The sequence below is a fragment of the Centroberyx affinis genome, unplaced genomic scaffold (assembly GCF_046629955.1).
Source record: "Centroberyx affinis isolate AG114_WGS23_722 - 3 ecotype Tasmania unplaced genomic scaffold, CSIRO-AGI_Caff_v1 ptg003057l_1, whole genome shotgun sequence".
NCBI lineage: Eukaryota > Metazoa > Chordata > Actinopteri > Beryciformes > Berycidae > Centroberyx > Centroberyx affinis.
This window is the reverse complement of record NW_027281144.1, coordinates 194,633-220,000: the sequence shown is the minus strand read 5'-3', so window position 1 is coordinate 220,000 and position 25,368 is coordinate 194,633. Positions and strand designations below refer to the sequence as shown.

General features: G+C 41.6%; 1 protein-coding gene across 1 annotated transcript; it reads right to left on the bottom strand.

The window, feature by feature from the left end:
• Positions 1–14,177: 14,177 nt before the first annotated feature.
• Positions 14,178–24,183, bottom strand: rab38a (RAB38a, member RAS oncogene family). Its single transcript, XM_071537489.1, has 3 exons — positions 23,982–24,183; positions 18,867–19,147; positions 14,178–14,333 (listed from the first exon to the last, which is right to left on the bottom strand). The coding sequence occupies exons 1-3, from the start codon at positions 24,181–24,183 to the stop codon at positions 14,178–14,180; spliced, it is 639 nt and encodes a 212-aa protein (XP_071393590.1).
• Between the last annotated feature and the right edge of the window lie 1,185 nt (positions 24,184–25,368).

The window sequence follows — 25,368 nt, the reverse complement described above, 5'->3', positions numbered from 1 at the left end:
AGAGAGAGAGAGAGACAAAGAGAATATTCAGCCCTGATTCAGTAAGAACAGGATGTAATGGCCACTGCATCACTAATGCACAACACAATTTACAGTTCAGGGATTTAGCAAATGCTCTTACACAGAGAAACTTGCAAAAAGCACAACAGTCGCTGTGCTGACTCAACAATCATAGACTGTTAACCGCAAACAAATATCAGATTTTTCTCAAATACCAGTAGGTTGACTTTTAATGATACACTGTCTGTGCAGAATACTAGCACATTTCAAAACACACTTCTCAAGGTTGTGCTAACTGGTATTGGAAAATGAAAGACTTGATTAGTAGTAAAGATTTTTTCACATGCACATGGAAAAAAAAACGTTTTTACTTTCATATCCCACCGTAACTTTTACAGGTCTGTTCTACAAACATTTCCATCTTAAAATACATGTATGAACATGTTTAGCCATCAAATACTGTCGGTCAATTTGAGCATAAAATGTCTTAAATCCAATGAATTAACTCATAAACAAAGCCAGCAAAAGGATGACACAAGATTAGTAAAGATTAGAGACACCCACAACAGCCAATGTTTCATCAACAGGGCCCATGAACCTAAGCGTCCTAAACTGAATCTAAACTGAACCCCAACCTGCTCCGTCCCTGTAAACTGATCTGGATGAGAGTGTCAGCTGACTGGATGTAAATGTAAACGTGGTGCCAGACTGTTATTACAGCTCGGACCTTGGAAGAGAGAGAGAGCATGTTGTGACTGATGCAGGTCACATTCCTTGGCCTTGCATGTGATGTGTAGCACTGAGAATATGAGGTATATGCCAGGCTGTGATCTGTTGTCATGTGCTGTTGGTTTTACTATAGCTCAGACTAGAGGGTCAAGGTTACGCCCTTTACTGCCTTTTGCCTCCCTCACGGAGGTGCACACCGCAAGCATTCATTCATATGCAAACATACACATGAAAACACAGGCACACAAACATACATACAGACTACAGGGTTAGTTTGCAAGTTGATTGGCTCGACTATACATGTATATATGAGTGTTAAAACTCAAAAATCGACTGGACATAAGAGTGGTACCCTCCTACAAGAAGGATCAACTGACAACATAAATTTGCTGTCGTTAGTAAATCTTTGTTTACATGTGTTGCCTTCAGGTGCACACACAATTTACAGATCAGAAAGAGAGATGAAGTGCAATTACTTTATTGATGTTCTGTTTTTACCAGGTTGCCAACATCTTTAAAACTGATGATCAGTTATGCAGCTTTGAAACAACCTCTAGTGCTGATATCTTCTGGTATTTCAGAAATGCTGGAGGGTCACATGGCTGCCTGAATTAAGCAGCCTCAATGTTTTCCCAGTAAAGTGGTGAATTAATGGTGTGTGTGTGTGTGTGTGTGTGTGTGTGTGTGTGTGTGTGAGAGAGAGAGAGAGAGAGAGACAGAGAGACAGAGAGAGAGAGTGAGTTACAGCCCCCCCATGAAGGGATATCCCACTACTGAGTCTGTAGAGGTCATTAAAGCAAAAACCGAAACACATACACACAAACACACACCTTTGCAGCCTCACTCTCATTTATCACCTTTATTTATATCCAGTGGTTTGTTACAACTGTGGGGGAAGGGGAAGAGTGGGAGAAAGGAGGAGGGGGAGGGAGGATGGGGAAGAGAGAATGCAGGGAAATGGGACAAGAGGAAGGGTGGGATAAACAGGATGGCAGAGGAGAGGGAGATAGAGGGGAGAGGGGGGAGGAAGGAGTGAGAAGAGTGGGAGGGTATATTGGGACAGAGAATATGAGACAGAGAAAGACCAAGAGACACAGAGAGACAGAAGATAGATACAAGGAGAGGCAGAGAGGGAGGGTGAAAGAGAGCGGCAGAGATGGAGAGAAGGGTAGCAACAGAGAGAGGGAAAGACAAACAGAGGCAGAGAGAGAAAGAGAGAGAGGAGAGGTCTGTAGGATTCTGGGACAGCTAAGATCTTGTGGTACAAGATGACATCCTCTGTTGCTATGACAACTGCTGCCTCCACGTGAGCGATCACTCTGTCCCATGCTTACTCGCCCACACACACACACACACACACACAACTCTCGAAAATGCCCTCAAACTCCCACGCTGCCTGGCAACTTCCCTCTCATCCGCCCACCTTCCCCCCACCTCCCTACTCTCCAACCTCCCACTCTCCATCCATCCATCCATCCATCCATCCATCCCATTCTCTGCCTCCCACCTCCTTTCACACGATCCTATGGCCCATCCATCCTTCCGTCTCCTATCACACCACCATCCCTCCTTCCCTGTACCCCCGTCTGCCTTCCTTTTGATGACACATGCAGGAAGTCCTCCTTTCCTCCTTTTAGTAGCACTTTAATACCCTTTACCCATTTACCAATTATATTATTATTATTATTAGTGGTACTAGTAGTATTAGTCATAGCCAACACAGTAGTAGTAGTATCAGTAATGGTAGTAGTATCAGTAGCAGTAGTAGTCTAAGTATCATTAGTATAATTAATATTATTATAGTTAACTATACTCTATATACCCATAGGAACTCTGTTAAACTACTCTAACTGTATTAACTGTTCTTGTTTAAGTGTAAGCCATAAAAAATAATGAATTATATGAACACATACATGAAATCACATCCACATCTCTCTGTTTGGTAGATGGGGGTGGTGCTATGGAAAGCCAAACCAGGGTCTGACAAGATTAGTAAATTAACTTTGGCAAAAATACATTTGTGAAATGGTTTTAAATTAATTACTATGAACCTTTCTTGACTTATCAGACAGCTGTGATAGACAAGTTTATGCTTAAGTGCAGGTCTGCTAAAGCATCTTTCATATTGTTATACTATTCAGTTATAGAAAACAGTGCTGCCATTAAACTTTTTATTGTACACCAATAAAACGATATAGTGTTGTTGTTTGGTATTCTTATTCATGCTTTCAATATATACATAGTATAATATAATTGGAGATTCAGCACTGGTTGGAGATTAGAAAGGCGAGGTGAGGACACCATTTCTTTGTTTTCTATACAAAGGATAGAACATGAACAGTTTTAAGTTGTATAGCGTATCTGACCATGCAATATGTGCGTGTGTGTGTTTGTGCTGCTAGTGTGTGATCAGAGCTGCATGTTGGTGTGTTTGTTGGTAGTGTGTGTGCAGTGCTACATGTGCACTGCTAGATAGCGCTGTGAGGCAGAGCTGACAACACAGAGAGGGTCACAGCTGTTAAACTGCATCCACACATACACACAGTTTTTTGTGTGCGTTGACCCATGTAAATAAAACATGCACACACACAAACATTAACACACAAGAACAAGCATACAAACACCCACACACAAACCCACTGGCACTTACCATACTTAATAATTGCTAAACTGAGAGCAAGGGTAGAACACACTCAGTGCAAGGTCACATTACACACTGAGTTAGAAACATGACCTTGTGTGTGTGTGTTTCTGTGTGTCTGTGTCTCTATGTATGTGTGTGTGTGTGTGTGTGTGTGTGTGTGTGTGTGTGTGTGTGTGTGTGTCCACATCCGCCAGAGGAGAGTCAGTTGGCACAGAGGGGAAGGGCATTGCTGACCAATACTCAACGTACCCTCTTCTCTGCCAAGGCGAGCCAGCAGACATTCTATTACCACACACACAAACACACCCACACACACAAACACACCCACACACACAAACACACCCACACACACACCGTGGCCTTGGCCAGAAGACCCATCCCAGGGACAGATAGGTTGCAATAACAATTAACTTCGTGAGCCAGAGAGATACTTGCTATAAAGCGGTGGAAGCATTAGAGCATTAAAGTTATACTGACTCTTTCCAACTTCTTCTTTTCACAACATAAAGAGGGTAAACTGGAAGTACTGAGAGTATTTGTGTGATAAAATTAGATTAAGAGAAACTTTATTGCCCCTACAGAGGACACTGTAAAAAACAGTGCATGAAAAACAGCAGCATAAGATAGAAATACATCATGTACACATAAAATCAGTCCAGTAGGTAAAAGACACATCATACACACATTTTGGGACAAAAACAAACAGATCAGTCCATGGAAATATACACATAAAGGACAAACAAGATACCATGTCAGTGGAGGGGATGTAGGTGAGGGAAGATCCAGGCTGTAGTTTTGTGCTAAATCAGTTTTATTAACAACAAGGGAGTTTTAATATCTGTTGAACCTTCACCACGGGACACTATCGTGTCTACTTTAGCGAGGCTGGTATTCTGCTGTGATTTCCATGGCCTGATCGTTCATTTTCTTTACCCACTTATGCCTTTTCAGGGACACGGAGGGCAGGAGCCTATCCCAGCATGCATTGGGCGAAATGCCACCAGTCTACCCCAGGGCTAACACACATAGACAGACACTCACACCTAGGGCAATTTAGAGTCTTCAACCTGCCTGACTTGCACGTCTTTGGAAAGTGGGAGGAAAGGGGGCACCTGGAGGAAAACCATGTAAACAGTACATGTAAACTCACAGAGAGAACTGGGGATCAAACCTGGGTTTTTCTTGCTTTCTTGCTGTGAGGTGACGGTGCTAACCACTGAGCCACTGTGTCACCCTGTGTAGAGACAGTCTGTTCAAATACTTCTTGTAGCGAGACGGCTGATCTTGTGGCAGAATGGGCAAGAGATAAAATTTGTCACTTTTGGGGAGTTGCCAAGTTTCCAAACCCGGCAGTGATCCAAGAGCACACTAGGCTGTCTGAGGACTACAGGACAGCCTCTGATGCATCGAGAGCACAAGCTCTCCACATGCACATTCCAACACAGCTTCCTATCTATGTGAACCCCAGGGTATGTGACTACCTGCTCTATGCCTGTATTGTAGATTGCCACTGGCTGGTTGTCTGCCGTTTACATGTAAATGTACTGAACTGAAAATCATCTCGTTTGTTTTGCTTCCATTCAGCAAATTTGTGGAAAATTTCAAATCAAACATTTAACTTGGCAAAAAGAGCAATGATACACTAATCTCCACTGAATTTTCAGAGATTATTTTTAACAATGCCAGGTCATGGCATTTCTTCCTTATTGTAGAAAGTATACTGTTATCAACACTTGTAATGATCACACACAAGGAGGCAGTTCTTGTAGTGGTATTCCCTAGGTCTATAAGCTATGGTCTATGTGGTTAAAGATGCAATGTAATGTAATGTAATGTAGCCACCTAGCAAACCCTGGTTCGGACTTTAAAAGGACTATTATAATGTGAAAACGCCCTAAGACTTATTGGTGCCAAAAAAATCGGAACAATATCAAGTCCTACTTAAACATATCAAAGGGTATCTAAGAGTAAACACATCTGGAAGTCTGATCAAGTGTGTTTGTGTGTGTGTGTGTGTGTGTGTGTGTGTGTGTATTGAACTGGATTCTCTCTCTGAGAGAGTCTGGCCAGAGTGAGTGAGTGAGGAAGAGGAAGAAAACAGCATTTATGCAAACGAGACAGAGAGAGAGAGAGAGAGAGAGAGAGAGAGAGAGAGAGAGAGAGAGAGAGTGTGTGTGTGCGTGCGTGTGTGTGTGTGTGTGTGTATTGAACTGGATTCTCTCTCCGGTCCAGTTGTGAACGATGAGTCATTCAGAATGGGGCTTTGATATTCCACATAGCACTCCATTTAGAACCTGGGTACCCTTTAAAACTCACTGAGACTGCTGCTTCTGCTGCTAGGTCACACACACACACACACACACACACAGATAGACACATGCGCTCACACATGCACAGACATACACGCATATAAAGGTGCATACTCACTCTCATCGATCAAAGTTGGAGGTGCAGTCGCTATTTTCATTCATTCAGAGTCTCCCCTGGCTCCTGGTATTGATTCTCTTTTAGTGTGTGTTTAATTCATAGCCAGAGTATTCCTGCCACAGCCTCCACTTCCCACACCTCTCTCAATGTTTATCGACCATATAGTAGCACTACAGCTGCGCTCAGTGCTTGTATTTTTACTATGGGTGTTTTATTGCAATAGTGATAATATTTTATTATTTATACTTAAGTATTACTGCTCTAAGTTCATGCATTTTTGAAACTCTACAACAGGTTTTGAATGGGTTTCTTGGGGCCTAACTTTTTGGAGGTTGCTCAGTGCCTGAAGGACAATATACACTTTTAATAGCCTAGCAGTGTGTGTGTATGTGTGTGTGTGTGGTTGCGGTTAAGTCATAATGAAATCACGTGTAGCTGATTCTCTATCCTGTATAACTGAGAAGTCTTGTGATTATACCCCCTTGTTATGATCTCTCTCTCTCTTTCTCTCTCTCTCCCTCTCTGTAAAGGAATCAAGGAGAACTACAAGGACAGGGTCTGGAAGAAAAAAGAAACTATCACTCTCTCAGAAGCTTGTTGCCGTAGAGACCAGCAAGAGATGAATCTGTGGAATCTTCTGATCGTGTGTGTGTGTGTGCTGAGGGGGTTGCATGTGTGGGTGTGCAGAGAAGGGGGTCGGCTCCTGACACATAGCAAAGGAAAATTCCCACATAACTCCACAGTGCACAACCTGTCTCCCTTTCCTCCTGCCCTCCTTTTCTCGCACAAATTTTTACATGAGCACTGAAATTCACAACCAATTATTACCAATTAGCAAGTGGCACCATCCTTCTCCCGCATGTGCTCTAACCTCTAACCAATATCCAACAGAGTTTCAACAAAACAATGAATTTTCTCTTTCTCTCTCGGGGACCAAAAACCCACAGTGTTAAACGAGGCACAAAATGTTATCTTTGGAAGCATGCAATTAGACAGAGAGTGCATCAGAGACAGAAGGAAAACAGAGAGCGCTGATGGAGGCAGAAACAGACTGATAAAAGGGGTTGGTTAACAGGACAGCAATGGGGTTTTTTTAGACTATTTTTTGGGCTTTTTCGCCTTTACTTTGATAGCTGACATTAGAGATAGACAGGAAAGATTAGGAGAGAGTAGCCCCAAAGGGATGCTAGATGGCATTGCTTCATATGCCATTACTAGTGTGCCAAAGACTTCCATACAAAACAACCTACCAAGCCCTTTATTTTCGTGTGTGGTTTCTAAACGGCTACTCCATGGTGGCTCAAACTTTCACCCTTCCTCCTAGGCCATAGCATCGTTTTCTTTTTTCCTTTCGGAAATTTTCAATGCAGGCCTACCATGGATAAAATATCAAATGTAGGTCACATAGTATCAAGGTTATAAATTTTTGCCATGCTTGCCAGTGGCTATTACTAAATTTGAACTGAGGTCCACGGAGAAAGCAGCAAAATAACCTTACTGCACAATTCTTTAAACCAACAAGTTCCCTCCCTGCAAAGGATAAAAAAAATCTGATACATCTTGAATCCAGCCTTTGCTACTATTAGCTAATGCTAGGGCAGGAACAGGTCCGGGAGTGATGCAGTAAAGAGAAAAGGAGAAGAAGATAAGAGGAGTGGAGAGGGGAGGATGAGTACTTTAAAGCATTCTTTAAAGAGAGCCAAGCAAATTGAAAAGGGGATAAGGAAGGATGTCACTTTGATCCCCTCCACTAGAACCACTCAGTCTGAGGTATATAAAAGGAAAGACAGAGGTACAAAGAGCAAGATAGAGAAGGATGCCTGGGAATCTCCATTCCTGCCAACACTGGCCCCATCTTCATTCTCCCATTGGAACCAATTTACCTATAGTAGATGTAGAAAGATGAGCATTTTAACCATTTCCAGGACCTATAGTAGAACTCACCCCAACAAAGGTGCAGCTTTCTGGAGCTAGGATGCAACTCATAACCAGAGAGTATTTTCCTAACTCAGAGATAAGATTTAGAGATTTTTAAAAAAAAGTAGCCTATCTGAATATTTAAACCTTCAATAAGCAATATCAGACCTTATAACCAATCCTGAAACTAATGTGTGCTATGTGGAGATTTCATTGAGACATAATGATATAAACCAATATTCACACAGCAGCCAGCTGTGAGTTTTTCATAAGCGCCGGCTGTCGGCCGGATGGCCGGACATTAAAACATTTCCAGCCGACTACTTTCTTACTGTTTCAAGTCACGTCACCCTCACTTTTTAGATCTTGGTCGATTTTAACTATATCTTTTAACCGGATTAAGGATTTTAGTCATTGGATTTCTGGATCTTAAGTTATCGGAGAAACAAGTTGAGCAAACAGCTCAGCTTGCTGAGCACCTAGAAACAAGCTGAGCTAACATTAGCGGCAGCTCGGCTTGCAGCCCCTCCTGACGTCCTGTGTCCGCCGAAGATCGTCGGAGAAACACTGATTTTGAACGTGAAACTGCTTTATTCAGTGTTTTTACCGGTTTTAATTATTGGGTCCATTTGTTTTGGAGAGGAGGAGATCTCTGCGGATAATTCGGCTCCCGGTAAAAACCTCCTGAACAATGAACACTGAAGGAATCCTAACCTAAAAATAAAACGGCAATGGTTGTTGTTTAACAATGAAGACAACAACTCCCATGATCCCACGCTACTTCACGACATCATCAAACTCTGTCTTTTGTTATTGTTTTGATTGAGAGACCCCTAGCGGCAGAAAATTACATCGGTGAAGCCCATGTATTTTTATTTCACCTGTCATGCTCTCAAATATGTTGCCTTGCTTGTTAGATTATATTGACTGGAAAGTCTTCCTTTTTCTGAACGAAACGAGGTATAGCACTCCAAGGTTTGATATACATTTGATTTACAAAACAGGCGTTGTAACCATGAATGCTTGTGATTCAATGCCGCAAACTACGTGGGAAAATCGCCTCGAACCATTTGGAAAGGCACTCAGAATTATCCATGCACTGTGTAGTCTATAATTTAGCCTAATCTATGAAAATTTCAAGGAAAGAAAACACCCCTCATTATATTGCCAAGTACCACATCAACCAAGCCCTAAAAGATCTGGCTATGGATGATGATGATGATGAGGAGGAAGTAGATGGGGAAGATGACTAAAGGCTGAAGAAAATTGAAAAGAAAATGCAAGTTAGTTCAAATTGATCCCCAAGTCTTGGGGGGTCCCACCCAGAAAGAGGGGTGGGAGGACTGGCAGATGCCTCTCATGAAACTCAATCTGATGATTTCTGAAGGAGATTAGCTACAGACGCAACAACAACGGTATTCATGGATGGTATTAATTTATGAGGAAATTACTTGTTCATGCTAAATTGGAACTAACTTTACCCTGACCTGCCACAGCACACAGCATTATATCTACAGGGCTGATGCAGCAGCTGATCCTGCTGCCTATGGTCATATAAAAGGTGAAAGTCACAAATCCCAAAAACCACAAAACTTACAGTATTTATGTGCTGTTGCTGGGCTAGGAGGGTCTGGTCTAGTGCTACTCTGTACTGCCCTGATGCTGAAGTGTGTTGGGTTGCATTACAGAGCTAAGATGCTGCCGCTAGGTTGAACTCTACAAGATGAAAATTAAATATGTTTTAATGAGAGTGTTGGTTAATATTCATGGTCCATTACATTGTTTAAAAAAACCCCACTACATTCATAGCCTAACTGAAGCATAAATACATAGGCGTAATCAGCGGGGGGAGGGGGGACACGTCCAATGTTCAAAGTAGGCAAAATTGTACCCCCCCCCCAATTTTATTGGGGGGGGGGTACAGAGACATGAGAGACACCACTATACTGTTGCTCCTGCTCCATCTTTTGGTGTCTCGTTCCGGTTTTTTATAGGATTGCGATCATTTGAAGGCTTGTTTTCACAGGGTCCTCATTTCTCTCAGAAACACATTTCAGTGAACTATTAACTTAATATAAGAGAAAGTTTCCAAACACACCCATCAAGCATCCAATAGCTATTGGTCTGAAATGAGGACCATGTAAAAATGTTCCCAAAGAGAACCTCTTGCCGTGGTCCAAGCAACAGTTGTACCAACACCCAGGGGAATATACCTTACCACACCAGGGCTGTACAATGCGACATATATGTCGCACGTGCTACGAAAAAATCAGTCTGTGCGATGAATGAATTTACCGCAGTAGCACCCGTGCGATACAGTTTTGCATGTGTGTGTGGAGCCGCTTGTTTGTGTGAAGTGAGGGTTTGTGTGCTTGTTTGTGTGTGAGGCGAATCGATGGCGCATCGCTATTCTACTTGGTAGTTGTAGTCTATCATGCGACTAAAAATCATGTCCGCGGCTGCGTAGAGGGGGACTGCCCATTGTTCCGACGGCCCATTATTCCGAAACCCCAATAGTCCGAAAAATGTACCATTGGACCGCAAGCCCGTTATCCCGAAAACAAACGCCCATTGTTCCGAAAATACACACTGTCCCTGCAGTTAGAAAGATTCATGGTCTGCAATCAGTCAGCCCTTCCTCCTAATGTTTCACACCCTCTTTCCCCCGGTTGATTGGGAGCATCTGTGTATATATACTGTATATGGCTGTCGGAACTGACGTCCGGTAAGGTACCAACTACACCACTCGGCTGCTCCAAACATCAGACCATGTGCGCCCATGAAGAAAACATGAGTAGCTTGTTCTTCTTAGGGGATTAAGCCCTCACTACTATCACTGCTGCATGGAACGCTGCAGAATTCTAACCAGGGAAATAGGATTGTTAAGCCCCTTTCACACTGGTCAAAAAACCCACTAACACCCGCTAACATCCGGCTTTTGTCTTCAGTGTGAAAGGGTCCAAGCGGCATTAATAATTCCGTTGCACTCGTCCGATGACGTCATTATGCATAATAATTAGCCATGTGCTTCTGTTTGTTTGAGAGGGGGAGAAAATTCGGAATAATGGGCTGTCGGAACAATGGCATGGCACCATTCAGTCGGCATTGAGTTTGAAAGAGAGACTGAAGTAAAAGATATAAAAAAAAGTAACCACCGTAACATTGTCACAGGCCTCCATGCTTTCTACTGTTTGCTAACCCTGTTTTCCGGGGCGCGTTCGTGACGTCGAACGTGACACAGCAGAAAAAAAACAGAAAGGCAAACTCGTCTACTGGCAATGTGAAAGGAGTCAATCGCCTATTTTTAGCGAGTTTACCCGCGTTTAAAAAACCTGCATATACGTGCTAATTTTGGGTGCTTCCTTGCACCCGGGAAGGTCCGATGACGTCATTCTGCATAATAATTAGCCATGTGCTTCTGTTTGTTTGAAACCTCTCTTTCCCATTTCCCATCCCAAGTTAGCCTTAGAAAATACAACCTTCAGTAGTTAGTTAGCTAGCTAGGCTAGACCTAGCAAATATTAGCTGTGTACCCCAGTTGGTGTATAACAGTTAGGTGAGGTAGCTAGCTACTTTAAGGAAAAAAATAAATTTTTTTAATCAATATAAAAGTACTTACTAAAGTTATTCACGCGCGCCAAACAGTAAGCTCGACTGGCCTTGTGTAGAGAAGTAGTCACACTCGCACAAGAATTCGTGCGATGGTGCCACTTCATTGGTTTGTTCATCACGTTACCGACGTGGGAGATGTATGTTGCATTCATTGAAACTCGGAAATTTGATTGACGCTGCATGCTGCATTCGCTTAGAAATCTAGGTTCTATCTGATAACGTGACATGGGACACCCGTGGAAAGGAAATTCTTTGAAAGGTGTTTAGTACCAGGCATTGTATTTTAATCTTCTGAGCTCCACAAATTGAGGTTTAACAGAACTAATAAGATTATTTCTGCCTCAAGAGCAGCTCTGCCTCTGAGAAATGTTTGAATAACTAAAATTCCAATCTGCAAATAGCCTGATCTACCAGATGAGATTTTTTTTAACTGTGTTTTCTAATAACTAAAAGTAGGCTATTTAACCAATAAGCACCAGACTCTTGACATCTTCTCCTTCCAGGCTTTTTGCATTTCCATGTATCTCTATGACAATTCAGCTGTGACTATGTGGCTCTAACTTGTAGTTGGGGTAAATTACAACCAGTAAACATAGGGTCTGAGTTATCAATCCAGCTTCAAAACATCACGCTCCTGCTGCAGAGGTTCATTCCTAGCATTGACAGCTGGATGTCAACAGTCTGCATAAACAAGGGTCCACTATATTGAATTATACTGGAACAAATATGATCTAAGTGCCTAATGACTTTTGGGAAACCAAACCACTGTTGTGTAAAAATCTAATGCTGTTTGACATTGACTGTTTGCATTTGACTTCTATCAATTAAAAGTTGATGGAGCCCTGAGTTTGTAACATTTTTATTGATTAAAACTCTAATTTCCAACAACTCCACATATTCCTCTGATTTTATAGGTTAGGATTAGAAAAATACATTAAAAAAATATACTGATGTACTAGAGTGCTGCCTTCATTGAGAGGAGTCAATACATTACTTGTGGTGTTAAAATGTGATGATAATACAGATTAATTTAGTTGTAGCTGTGAATTTAGCCTACTGTATGAGAGTGAAATAGCTATTATAAGGTTGAAAAGCACAATTCCTGGTTTCTACACATGTAGGACTCAATTATACTTAATTTAATATACTCAATTATATTTAATTTCATAAAGTCACATCCAGGCACAAATGGACAAACAAAATATAGGCACTCAGTTGGGAAAGCTATGGTTTATTCATATTAACATGTCTACCACTGGATACATTTTTGGTTCTATAATCTGGCTAAATATATAATATGTACATGTGTATATATATCTGTATCATCCCATAATTACAAATATTACAAATTATGAACAATGGTGTAAAAATTGGAGGTTGATATACAAAACCATAGAATTAAAATGGATAAATTGGACATGTCCTTGTTTTACCATGATGTTCTTTGATAAGATGTTTGTCACAGAATTTTGAGTATGTTGCCATGGAAATGAGTTGATTTATGTCTACACAGAATGTTGACTTGGGTGTTCTATCCATTCTACTTCTGTGTCTAAAACAGAGACTGATGCAAAGTAAGGCGGTCATATAGTTAAGTATTGCAAGTGCACTTATAAATAAAATATATAGTGAACATATCTATTGAAGACATTAAATAAAATGGTTTGCATTATAAAAGCCACTTTAATTACATCAATATAATCTGCTATACATTAAGAACATACAATACTGGAGCCAGACGTTGTACACAAGTAAAGACAAGGAAAGACTGGCCCCTCTCTGCAAAATGACAGTGCCATAAAAAATGACCATGTGGAATAAAATGAAGCCAGTTCTAATGCAACCATAGCTACAGTAGGAATGTAACTCAACACTGTAAGGACTGAGAGGGAATTACTTTGGATTATCGGACTGGAATGAGATACAGCTTTGTTTTTTGTCTGCTGATTGACCCAAAATGACACAAAACGAAGGAGATGCGGGGAGAAATGGGAGGGATGAGGAGAAAAAACAGGCAGACAGAAACTGAGACATAGAGATAGAGAGAAAATGAGTGGGGGGAGAAAAAGAGAGATTAGAAGAGCGTGAGAAAAAAGGGACAGAGACGGAGAGAGAGAGAGAGAGAAAGGAGAAATGGTGTGGTTTGGAAATAGAGATAAACTCCCTTGAGTTTTACTACGGATACTGTGTGCTGCATTCTGTGTGTGTGTGTGTGTGTGTGTGTGTGTGTGTGTGTGTGTGTTCATTAACTGTGTCTCCATGGTTACTGAAGTGGCAGAATCAAGGCTTCAAGTCGCCTTGAGGGTGACCTTGCCTTTGACAAGCACACACAGCTGCACCCATCTCTCTCTCTCTTTCTTTCTTTCTTTCTTTCTTTCTTTCTTTCTTTCTTTCTTTCTTTCTTTCTGTCTCTCTCTCTCTCGCTCTCTCCATCCATCTGTCTTTCTCTCTCTCCATCCATCTGTCTCTCTCTGTTTCTCTCTCTCTCCATCCATCCCTTGAGCTGGTTCTCTCTCTCCCTCAAAATTTCATTTTATCTCAGTCAAAAGAGAAGCACATTCACATTCATATACACACACAACACACACACACGCCCACTCACCCATCCATCCACCCACACATACACACACACACACACACACACATACACAGAAATAAAAAAAGAAACTTAAGCAAAGGAGTCAGGCTGTCAGAGGAGGGAGGTGGTGCTCCTAGATTCTTCCTAACAGCAAAAGTTGTTCTCTCTCTGTCTCTTCCTCTTTCTTTCTACCTGCACACACACGCATACCCACACACTATTTTGTGTGTAATAAGATACAAAAAAAGGACATCCGATTGTCACGAGCTGTTACTGGGATCTGTAGCAGGAGGAGCAGGTCCCGCCCTTGCCCTTCTCTAATTGGGGGGAGATGGTGTCGGGGACTTCTGATTGGAGCATGTCGTTCTCACTGGCGATGATGTGCTTCACCAAGCAGTTGGCTGCTTCATCGATGTTGATATTTTCCTGAAAAGAGAGAGAGGGGAAAAAAAGGAAGGGGGAGAGAGGAAGACAGGGGACAGAAAGAGAGAGATAGGATGATGAAGAGGTGAAGGGAGAAAGAGGAAAAGAGAGAGGAGGGGTGGAGGAGACAGAAAGGGTGAGGGGGGGCAATTAATGTAACATATTTTGAAGGCCTTGAATAAGGAGCAATAAAATGGGTGCAGCGAGAAAAACCTGCATGGGAGAGTAGGTGAGTGAACTAAATGAACCATTACTAAACTGAATAGATGGTACCAAGTACCAACCAATCTTTTTGATTAATGCAATGTAAAAAGTCATAGGAATATTAACACATTTGCAACTCCAGGATGCATCATTTTACTTTATAACTGTTTCATCTGTGTTCAACTTTATAGATCTATTTTCAACATCCCAATTTAGGATATAGGGGCTTGTTTGACTAAATAAATAAACATTACTAAACACAATGACTTTTTGTTAATTACATAAAACAAAAATTACATGCTTGAAGTGCATTTTGCTCTATTCATCGGTGCCACTACATTATCTTCCTGCCTCCAGTGGAAATATTCTTATGAGATTTTAATTATTATGAATCAGTTATTAAATAGTTATTATGAATAAACCAAATTAATATCTAAAATTAATATACATAACTTGTTTTTAATCAGTACTTATTATTACATTGAAAAGTGTTGTGGCCTCTTCCAAATAGATATCGAACATCTAAGAAGAACTTTGCAAGTCTGAATTAGGAACATCTATGTATGGTACAGTATTTTGGGAAACCCCACCTCATGTGCAGCTGCCTAAGAGATTTTCTACCAAAATAAGTCAGAGATTTGAAATCTGACAAACAGTGACATGACTTAGAATGGAGCTGAGACAGACTCAGAGCGGAGTTACACTGGGGAAACGGCCCTGGGCGTTAAAGTGAAGGTTCACATGAGGAGAAAATCAGCAGTGATGTCGCTGTGCTAATATATTGATGAGACACACACACACACACACACACACTTTCCCAATCTGTGAGTTGTAAAGCAGTAGCAGCAGGAATATTGAATATCCATAAGGTCTTTTATCAGTGTGCTCAGCAGGATGTGACATGGTGCCGTCTGCAGCACACTAAACCCCACACTGCTAAAACACAAATACACACACATACACACACTACCTGTCTGTTTCACATGCACACACACACACACACACACACACACACACACACACACACACACACACACACACACACACACACACACACACACACACATCTGTCTCTTCCTCACACACATATGCACACTCACACAGAACTGTTGTGATCTATAACTCTTTCAGTGTGGAATTGGGACAAGAGATTTTTCCAGTACAAATAAAACACAACAAACAACACCTTCACTAGACTTCTACAAGGTTTACTGCATGCTGCTGACACTCTTGTGCATGCTGAGCATGTCCAACGTTGTTTAAGAAAATGGATTGGAATCATTCCTCTGGCAGAAATATTCTCCCCAGCTCATTTAGGAGTGGGCTTTTTAAATGGCTGAATATATCAGCTATCTATCATGCTGAGGACTCTTGGGTTTGACACTCGCCATACACTCACTCCAAGACGAATCTGTATCCTTGCTAAGAATAAATGATTGGATTATTGATATTGTTATTTATTTTTTAATTATCATTAGATGACAACTCTAGCTGCAGAAATTCTATGAGATGCATTAATTGAGAGTAGAGTCTGAGTTGCCTGACTATAACCTGTGTGTGGGTGTGCACATATGCACGTCTCTGTGTGTTTTGCTCCCTCACCATCCAGCTGTGAAATTCCCGATCCCTATTACGTGCTATAATCAGGGCTTGTGGTGGTGTGTTAGTGTGTGGGCGAGTCCTCAGCTGACCTCACTCTCAGAAGCCCATCAGTTCATACTTTCATCTCTGTGTGTATGCATGAGCTTCAGCTTCCTTATTTTGTGTGTAATATATATCTTTTGTCATTAAAATTTGCGATGCATGTGTTCTCTGTTTTTATTTGTATTTATCTGTGTGCTTTGTTGCTCTGTTTTACATAGAATCAAATGAAAAACATGAATTGACAACATGCCTTTGGGACATTAATTTGATTACATAAATGATACAAATAGAAAACATATATATATATACTTTACAAAATCTGAAATAATTTAAGATATTTTTTTACATCAAAAATAATTTTTATATCAAAATATGAGTTTCTTGACATCTGCTTTCTACTGAAGTCACCGACAAACCACTTTCCAACTGCATCGCTCATTGCATTGAAACTTTGCACAACCGCTTGTTATAGCCACGTCTGCATCAAATACTAATTGAATGTCCATAATATGTTCAATCACTTCATGATACTGTTGAGATCAACGTTTTTCACCTCTGAAAGTAGATTGTACATACACTATTTAGATTCCATTAGGCAAGAAGAATCAACTTAGTGCATGATGCATGTTTTAAAGGTGAGTCCTATGATTACGTTCATGAAATCTAATCAGTTCTGCGCTGCTCCCATCCGTCAAGCTCAGCACACACACACGTTGACCAGTGTGTTGTGTTTTTGATTCTTGTTTTATTGAATGTATTTTTTATTGTTGAACTGTTATGACTATTGATAGTCATTATATGATGGAGTGCAAACCCAGCACACACACACTCACACACGCACACACACACATGCACACACACACACAGACGCACACACACACACACACACACACACACGCACACACACACTCTGTACCTTCATGCTTTGGCAACATTGTTTGTAAACTTTCATGCCAATAAAGCAAATTGAATTGAATTGAATTGGGAGCGTTGCCTTTTCCTAATCAGATTCCTGTATTTTTTTATTGTGCACTCTGACGGTCACATGCATAGAGTCGACGGCACTGATGATGTTTGGAAAGCAACATGATAGAATCTGTCCTTGATGATGCATCTTTGCACATCAGTGTCTGACAAATATATTCTTTGGTGCCTCTGCTCAGTACCATTAAGAGCTCTGCCAGGCAGTGGGAGACAGCAGACTGAGATATTCCAACATCCCCGTACACCCTGTCTAGCTGGTGCAGCACCTGATGCCAAGATGGAAAGGGTACAGTTTACTCAACACAAGAACAATGACCGCTGTGCGATCTGGCTCTGCAAATAAACAGCGCAGCTCAATGGTCAAGGTCCTATTCATGTGCAAAACGCTGGGCATACTGATAGCCTGTTAAACTCAGCAAATTTAAAGGATTTCTTCACACCCTGAATGTGCCCCTGTAGTGCCACCTCCTTTGATGATAAAACCTTCAGAACATAAATACTAGGACACATCTTGTTTGCTTTGGTGTGTAGATTTGTGAAATTGATTTAAATCCAATTTCAATGAAGAAAGATACTAAATAACCGCAGGCCCAATGGGAATGCTAGACATATTGGGTGTAGCGGGTAAGGAAAAGAATATACAAATGGACTCAAGGCACATTCAGAATCCACATAGCATAATGTGAAGGTTGACATGCCTTAATTTACATATTCATCACTTCAAGTGTGCATCTTGCAGGAGGCCGCGCATCCCCATGTGTAATTCCAGAGTTGGAGGCGGTGGAGTTGGGCGTGCATAAAAAAAAAATGTGAAGCATGAGTACTTAATAAATGAATTTAACTTGATGTGTGTGTCTGTTCATACATGCATGAGTGAACACTTTAAAGTGTGAGTGTTCCTTTATGTATGTCTGCACACATGACAGTTTATATCTACAAACCTGCTTGTATGCATGAGCATTTCTCCCGTTGTGCATGCTTCTGTGTTTGCATGGATATCTTCCTGCCTAGGTGTGTGAGTACTTGCCTGTGTCTGCCTGATTGCATTTTTGCATTCTGTATGTGTGCATGTGTATAAGTGTGTTTGTGTGCCTTTCTTCCTGCTGTGCTTAATCATAAGGTGATACTTTATTGATTAAAGCAGGGATCTCACTCCACAGGAACATCAGAGTGCAGGGTGAGCTACAGAACAGCTACAGCTACAGCTGGTAGGGATTCAGTTCTTGCTGAAGGACACTTCAGCAGGGAAGATATATTTGCTGACACCTCAGTACTCTAGTTGAAGGGTGGTCTCCCTACTAGTCTAGTCTTGTTTATTTATATATATATAGCGCTTTATCACAGTCAAGTCTCAGAGGGCTTTACATACCATCATATACATGTTATATGCCATACTACATCATACATATACATACACAGACACAAACACACAGACATCTTACACTAGGTCATATACACACTTCATATACAATATATTGTTTATTACATCATATACATACTACACATCATATACTACTAGATTATATACATCATATACCATACTACACACAAACGCCTATCGGTAGTTTAGAGTCTTCAATTCATCTGACCTGCATGTCTACTCACAATGCCATCCTCCTGCCCATGCTACTGTTGTGTGCCTGTGTGTGTGTGTGTGTGTGTGTGTGTGTGTGTGTGTGCGCGCGTGTGTCCCCTCTCTCTCACCTTAGCGGACGTCTCGTACCATCCCACAAAGCCGTTCTCCTGGCAGAACTGCTCCATCTTTATTCCGTTGTTGGTCAGCACGTCCCGACCCTGGTCACATTTATTAGCCAAAAGCACAGTGGCCACGCGATTCCCGTTGGCAAGTGTCAGTTTGGAATCCAAGTCCTCCTTCCATTTGGTGACGGCCTCAAAGGAGGCAGGCCTCGTGACGTCGAACACGATGAAGGCGCCCATGGCCTCGCGGTAGTACACGCGGGTCATGTTGCCAAACCTCTCCTGGCCTGGAGGACAGAGACAGACAGACACAGACAAACGCATACATAGACAGGCGTAGACACACACAGACAAAGAAAAGGATTATTACCTGTGTGCAGGTATACACACTATACGCGATACTTTTGTCAATCCCTATAGGGAAATGAATCTTCTCACTTCAGACTGCAGTGTCAGCAGCAAAACAGTGCCCCTAGAGGTGAAAGCGATGCAGGGCGGATGCTTACCAACACAGGGGCTTGAACACGACTCCTCCGATTACCCTACTGCCTCTTATGCATGCACACACACCCTACGCCCCCCGCCCCCTCTCTCTATCACACATAACACACACAAATACACGCATGCAAATACATGCTCAAAGTAACGTATGGGTTGGACTGCTGAAACATGAATAATTACTATGTGAGAGCACTAGTCTAATCAGAGGAAGTGAGAGCACAGCAGACAGAGAGAGAAGCGGGACACAAAGAGGATGAGAGTTATGGAAAAAGCAACAAGAGAGGAGGAGAGCAGAGACGAGTGTCTGCATTTGTGTGTGTGTGTGTGCGTGCCTGCATGCTTGTCTGTAAAAATTCCTGAGGGTAAAATTAATTTGATAAGCCCAGTTGGAATGTTCTATCCAGACTGATTTTCCTATCCATAATTTCAGTGAGAACACCATCAGTACCAGCAATTCAAAGTCTTTACTTTTTGAGGACTACATTGACTACACTCACTAGCCCTAACCCATAAGGTCCCTTTCCAAACTGCAGACCAGCCAAAAAGTCCTCACTTCAAAATCCCAAAACCCAAACTGGTCCTACTAGTACACAACCACTAAAAGACAGCTGGTGTGGTGGTAGTGGTCAAGGGCAGATTTGAGAGGGAGGTAAAGTTAATATTAGGTAGGAAAGTTCTCTTTTAGCTTGCTTTCCTGCACAGGGAGATCAGACAGCAGGTTCAGCTACAGAACAGCTGGGAGGGAGTGTGTGTGTCTTGCTCAAGGACACATCAGCAGGGCAGATGCTTGCTGAAACAGGTCTTGACCCCGGTGCTCTTGTTGAAGGATGGCCTCCCTTCTCACTATGCTGCCTGTTGCATGCACGTTAGACCGAGTCATGAAAAGTCACAATGAAGGAAAATCACGACTTACCAACCCATCATTCCCCTTGTTAAATGTGAATAAAATCCACCTACTGGAAATGGGTTTACTGTGATCCGACTGTGTAAGTCAACTGTAACTGGACTGATAGCTTTGCTCTTTTATCCCCAGTGAAACAGGTTTACATATTCTGTCCGTATGTCTGTGCATACAGTGCTGGGGCTCCATAAACGGGGAAGAAAGGTGATAATTAGTTGGAGCCAAGCTCGACCGGGCCCCAAAAAGTCTGGATTAATAAGGTCCTTTCATGGTTCTATGAATAATATTGTGTGTCTGCAGACCTTGCCAGGGGCCACAGAACTCCATGTAAAGTCCATGTATTCATGTGATATGTGAACAATATTCACATTGAGGGTGCAATACCTTCAATAAGCCCCAAACTGACCTCGCATCCACCCCACTCCCACATCGTCTTGGTACCAGGCCCCAGCGACTAGCCCTTTCACCCTTTGAGCCCAGGCCATAGAGGGATGGCAGACAAAAATAGAATGGTCTGAATTTGTCTTGGTAAGCTCACAGAAACAGGCAGTAATTTATTATATCTGAAGCATGGGAAAACTTCAGTCCATCATCAAATCCCCAACCAACCCGCGTGCAATGAATGAGTAAAGTAAAATGCAAAAACCACAGGATATTGATTGGATGTGCCTCATAAATGCCCTGCCTCAAACATAATTATTTCTGTAGAAACCTTTAAGCAAGATTCTTCATAGATGCCTCGTCTTTAACCAGTGTTTCATCAACTTACTTACAACAACCAATTCCCAGGCTGTGTGATTAAAACCAAATGGAGCACCCATATGATACTGATGAATGAACCACATACAGTAACAGACCGGTTTTCTCTTAGGGAGTCTGCCATCCTTAGTTCACAATAAAACCTTTCTGTATACAGGAGCTTGGGCCTCAAATCTCCCTCACATGAGTTTGAGACACATGACCGCTTGCACTCACTGGGAAGGACGCACGGGAGGGGAGCGAGCAGCAGGTCAGAGGATTCTTCTAAACCTCAGCCGACACTCATGTGAGATGAGACCGCTGTAGCCTGTAGGTTTATATCATTACCCAACGGTAGCCCATTCTAAGCCTTTATTATTTGTGATTTCTGTGTTCCCCAAAGGCAACTGAAACATTAAATCTTCCCAAGAACAAATAATAGAACTTGTCATGGTGGAAAGGCCAAGGCATTTTCTATTTTCTTAGAAAGAGCTTTACAAATTTGCTAGTTGTGCTCCTCAGTTCTGACTAGATGAGGCACATTTGAAGCCGTTGTAAAACACCCAATAAATGCAGACTGTATAATTTAAAAACTGCATTAAAAGTCACCACTCATACCAGTGCTTGTGTCACTTAGCAACCACTTTGTTTAGCTACTGTTCATGAACTAGCTTTTTATTTAATTACTATTTCATTGCTATTGATTAGAAATAAAATATTTCTTGAACATTTGCGTTGTACCTTACACTACGTTCAGACTGACCACACAAATAAGCGAGATGGAAGCAACTTCGCTCTAGGTGGCACGAACTGAAGTGAGTGAAGAGAGGTGCTGTAAATTTCTCCCTCCACCTACAGCAGTATTTACATATGTCCACTGGGTAGTTGTGACCAATAACACTGACCAATGACATCTGCTCAAAAACCTTATGAAAGAAGACATTAGTTCTGCTGGCTGCCAAGCCTGGAGCAAAAGATTAAAATGCAAGCATGATAGAAAAAACAAGCACATAATTTGTGATAAGCTGCGACCTATTTGGCTCGGTGAAACCAAATAGGATTAGAACCCAGGACCCACGCATGACACTCTGCTGCCCTACCAAGGGAGCTAAAGTGCCAGCGTGGCTACCTGATAAACCTATAGGTATCGTATCTGTATCCCTGCACAGTGGGGATTTTTGAGATTTGACAGACCAACCAACCATACCAACAGAGTTATACTTATACTAGCTGATAAAAAATATAATGCTGAAGCTTCAGTTTCAAGTAATCTGCAATGTCTCATCATTCCTCACCTTTAAAAAATTAAGTCAAGAAAGATGTTGACCAAAAACAGTGATCATAATGGCTGTGACTGTCGCCCTGGCTGCTTGCTGTTGAGTCATGTGGTGTTATCAGACGTGCTTGCATGCCGTCACGAGACGCCACTCGCTCGCTTTCTGTCAAAACGCTAATGACGATTCATTCTTAGCCGTTTCAAAATCTTTGTAAATCACAGCCTCAAGTGGCTTATTGCTTAAATAACACCGGTAACTGCCCTAGAAAGGCAAGCAGCAGTAACTATATTTAGTGTTTTTAAGGTCAAAGGTCACAATTAGGGTTTAGGTGTCATATCAACAAAATATTACACCCTTAAATGTTATGAAATGATCTATAGTCCACTTGTGTACCACCAATAGTTTTTGTGGGGCAGGAGATAAACTCTGAAGACATTTTTCATTTTGTGGCAGTAAAATAAGAGTTGGCCTATGCTCCTTTATGAATAGAATATGAATGAGGAGAAAAATGCAATGTCTGGTCTGCGTAGCCAAGTGATTTGAACTGTATAATGCAGACAGGTCAGCTGATGCACATGTGGAACACTAACCCCTAACCCTAATCCTCCATCTCAACACTCCCTGAAAAAATAGGTTATATGACAACTCTGGGTTTCACTTTTGTCAATATATTTCTGTTCGTCCAACACAATCAGATATACCTTTTCTGGACCACCGTGTCTTCATCCCTAACCTCAAACTATGTGTATAAGTAATGCGTCTAGAGTCTGGCATTCAAATCAAAAATCAGCAGTGTCTTATTTCCTGGGCCCAGTGCTTCTCCATCTCTAACATTAAACTATGAGTAACTCATCACCCTCCCTGAAGGATAAACTCAACTAGTTTCCATTTGAACAACCTTAGTCTGGTAAAAAAAAATGTCATTCATCATTTGGAAAGCTCTGTATGTAACCTAAAAAGTCATGCGTAAAGGTTGTGAAAAATGGAGTGGAAAATAGACTTTCATAATAGCCACCTCATCATGTGCCCATTGAGCTGGTGATGCAGTAGGCCCACCTGCAAGCACGTAATGCTTGAAGAAAAAAAAGAAGACAACTCTAGATCTCATCTGAACAACCAAATTATTGTAAAAAAATATATTTTCATCCAACACTATAATCAGTTGTTCGACAGGCACTGGCACTAATGGATTTCCAAATCTTCTTCTTCTGCTGCTACTTTATAAACCATTACCAATAGACTATATGCATTTTAATGCATTTATAGGCCAATGAAATATTTTCCATTCCCGAGGTTTTCGTTTAATTTGAAAAAGCTATTTTCTGGTTAATTTCATCCAGCACTAACACCTATTATTCTGTAGGCACTACAGCATTTTCCAAATTTATCCATAAGCCTTGCGTCAAAGCTGATCCTACTTTAAAAATCAATGAATTGCTATTCTTTTTTATTTACTAAACACTAAAAATAGCTTATTAATATTTTGTCCACTTTCAAGGCTTACTTCACTCTCCATCTTACGTCAAAATCCATGCGTAAAGTCTAGATTGTGAAAATAAACGGATAACACCAACCAGCTTGTAGTGGTAATTTCAATTTTGTTAACTCTAAAAAAAAAAAACCCACAACGCCCATATTCGTTAGGCCTGCTGCGTATCCGCCTTTTCACATGCTGTGCGTAAAAGTTAAGACTGTCTCCTATACCTGCAATGTCCCACAGCTGCAGGCGCACCGTCTCCTGGTCCCAGTTGAGCACTTTGAGGGCGAAGTCCACCCCGATGGTGGCGCGGTAGTTAGGGCTGAAGTTGTGGTGGACGTATCGCTTAATGATGCTGGTCTTTCCAACCCCGAGGTCCCCTATCACCAGAATCTTATAGAGATGCTCCTTATGGTGGTTGTTCTGCATGGCGACCGAGGAGGGCGAGGGCTGAGCATTAATACACCGTAATGGAAAAGGAGCGAGGGGTGAAAGGGGGAAAGCGCAGGACAGGGAAGAGGGAGCTGGAAAGCCTTGGAAGTGAGTAGGGCAGTGGAGTATGAGAGGGGGAGGCAAGGTACGCCCTGGCCCACAGAGGGAAGTGGAGCAGACAGATAAGAATCCCTCTTGTGATATTACTAAAAGACCTGGAACGAGCCATGTCCTTTATTATGCTAATATGAACTTCTGAAAGGCAAACTACAAGATTTACTAAAGAGAGGTCCTTGGGTCGTTTTTTATATCACTTATGACCTATAGGCTTCCTTTAATATGAGGTCTTATGCTATTTATATAGTTTTTACTCTCTTGTGACGCATTGTTTTTTATGAGAATGTTTTGCATTTAGTTGATTGAAAGAAAAAACGAACAATTTTAAATAAGTGCGATACGAATAGTTTGTTTCAAAGTGAATGAATCTTCTAATTCCCCCCGCCCCTCCACACAAAAAAAGTACATCTTAATTGAAAACCAAAGCTCCAAACTGAAATTATCTTTATGGTAGTGGTCTTGTCATGTGACACATACACACACATACACACAAAGCACAACAGCAAATATTTCTAGAAGATTTTATTTTCTCTCAAATTTGAATTCAAACATCAGAATGGGAAACTCTGCCTACATTGAGATGGGAGGAGGTATTGAGGCACTAAAATCAGTTACATCCCTTTCACACATGATCAAGAAATCCCTTTTAGATGCTCCCCAGAGAGCTAACAATTGTCCCACAAGGAAATATGGCAGTCAAGAAGGCTCTAAATTGATGCGAGGACAGATGATATGACTCATCTCCATTGTGCTTCCCTGAGACATGGAATTGAGGCCCTCAACCTGACAAGCAATCAAACAAAAATGATAACACTGAGTAGAAGCTACCAATTCCAGTTCTTTACACCCACATCAATTCCCTTTAAATGTTAATTGAAAGAACTTATTACCCGTCATGATTTAGGTCACAGACATGCTAGTCCATTTTGATTCCAAGTATAGCTTGTATCTGCAGTTACAGCTTGAAGAAAACAGTCCACTTCACTGCCAACAGAGAAGTGGTTGCCGACATCAGGAGCCATAACAGCATTTGGCTTAAAGCAACAGGTTATGCTGACATGGTAA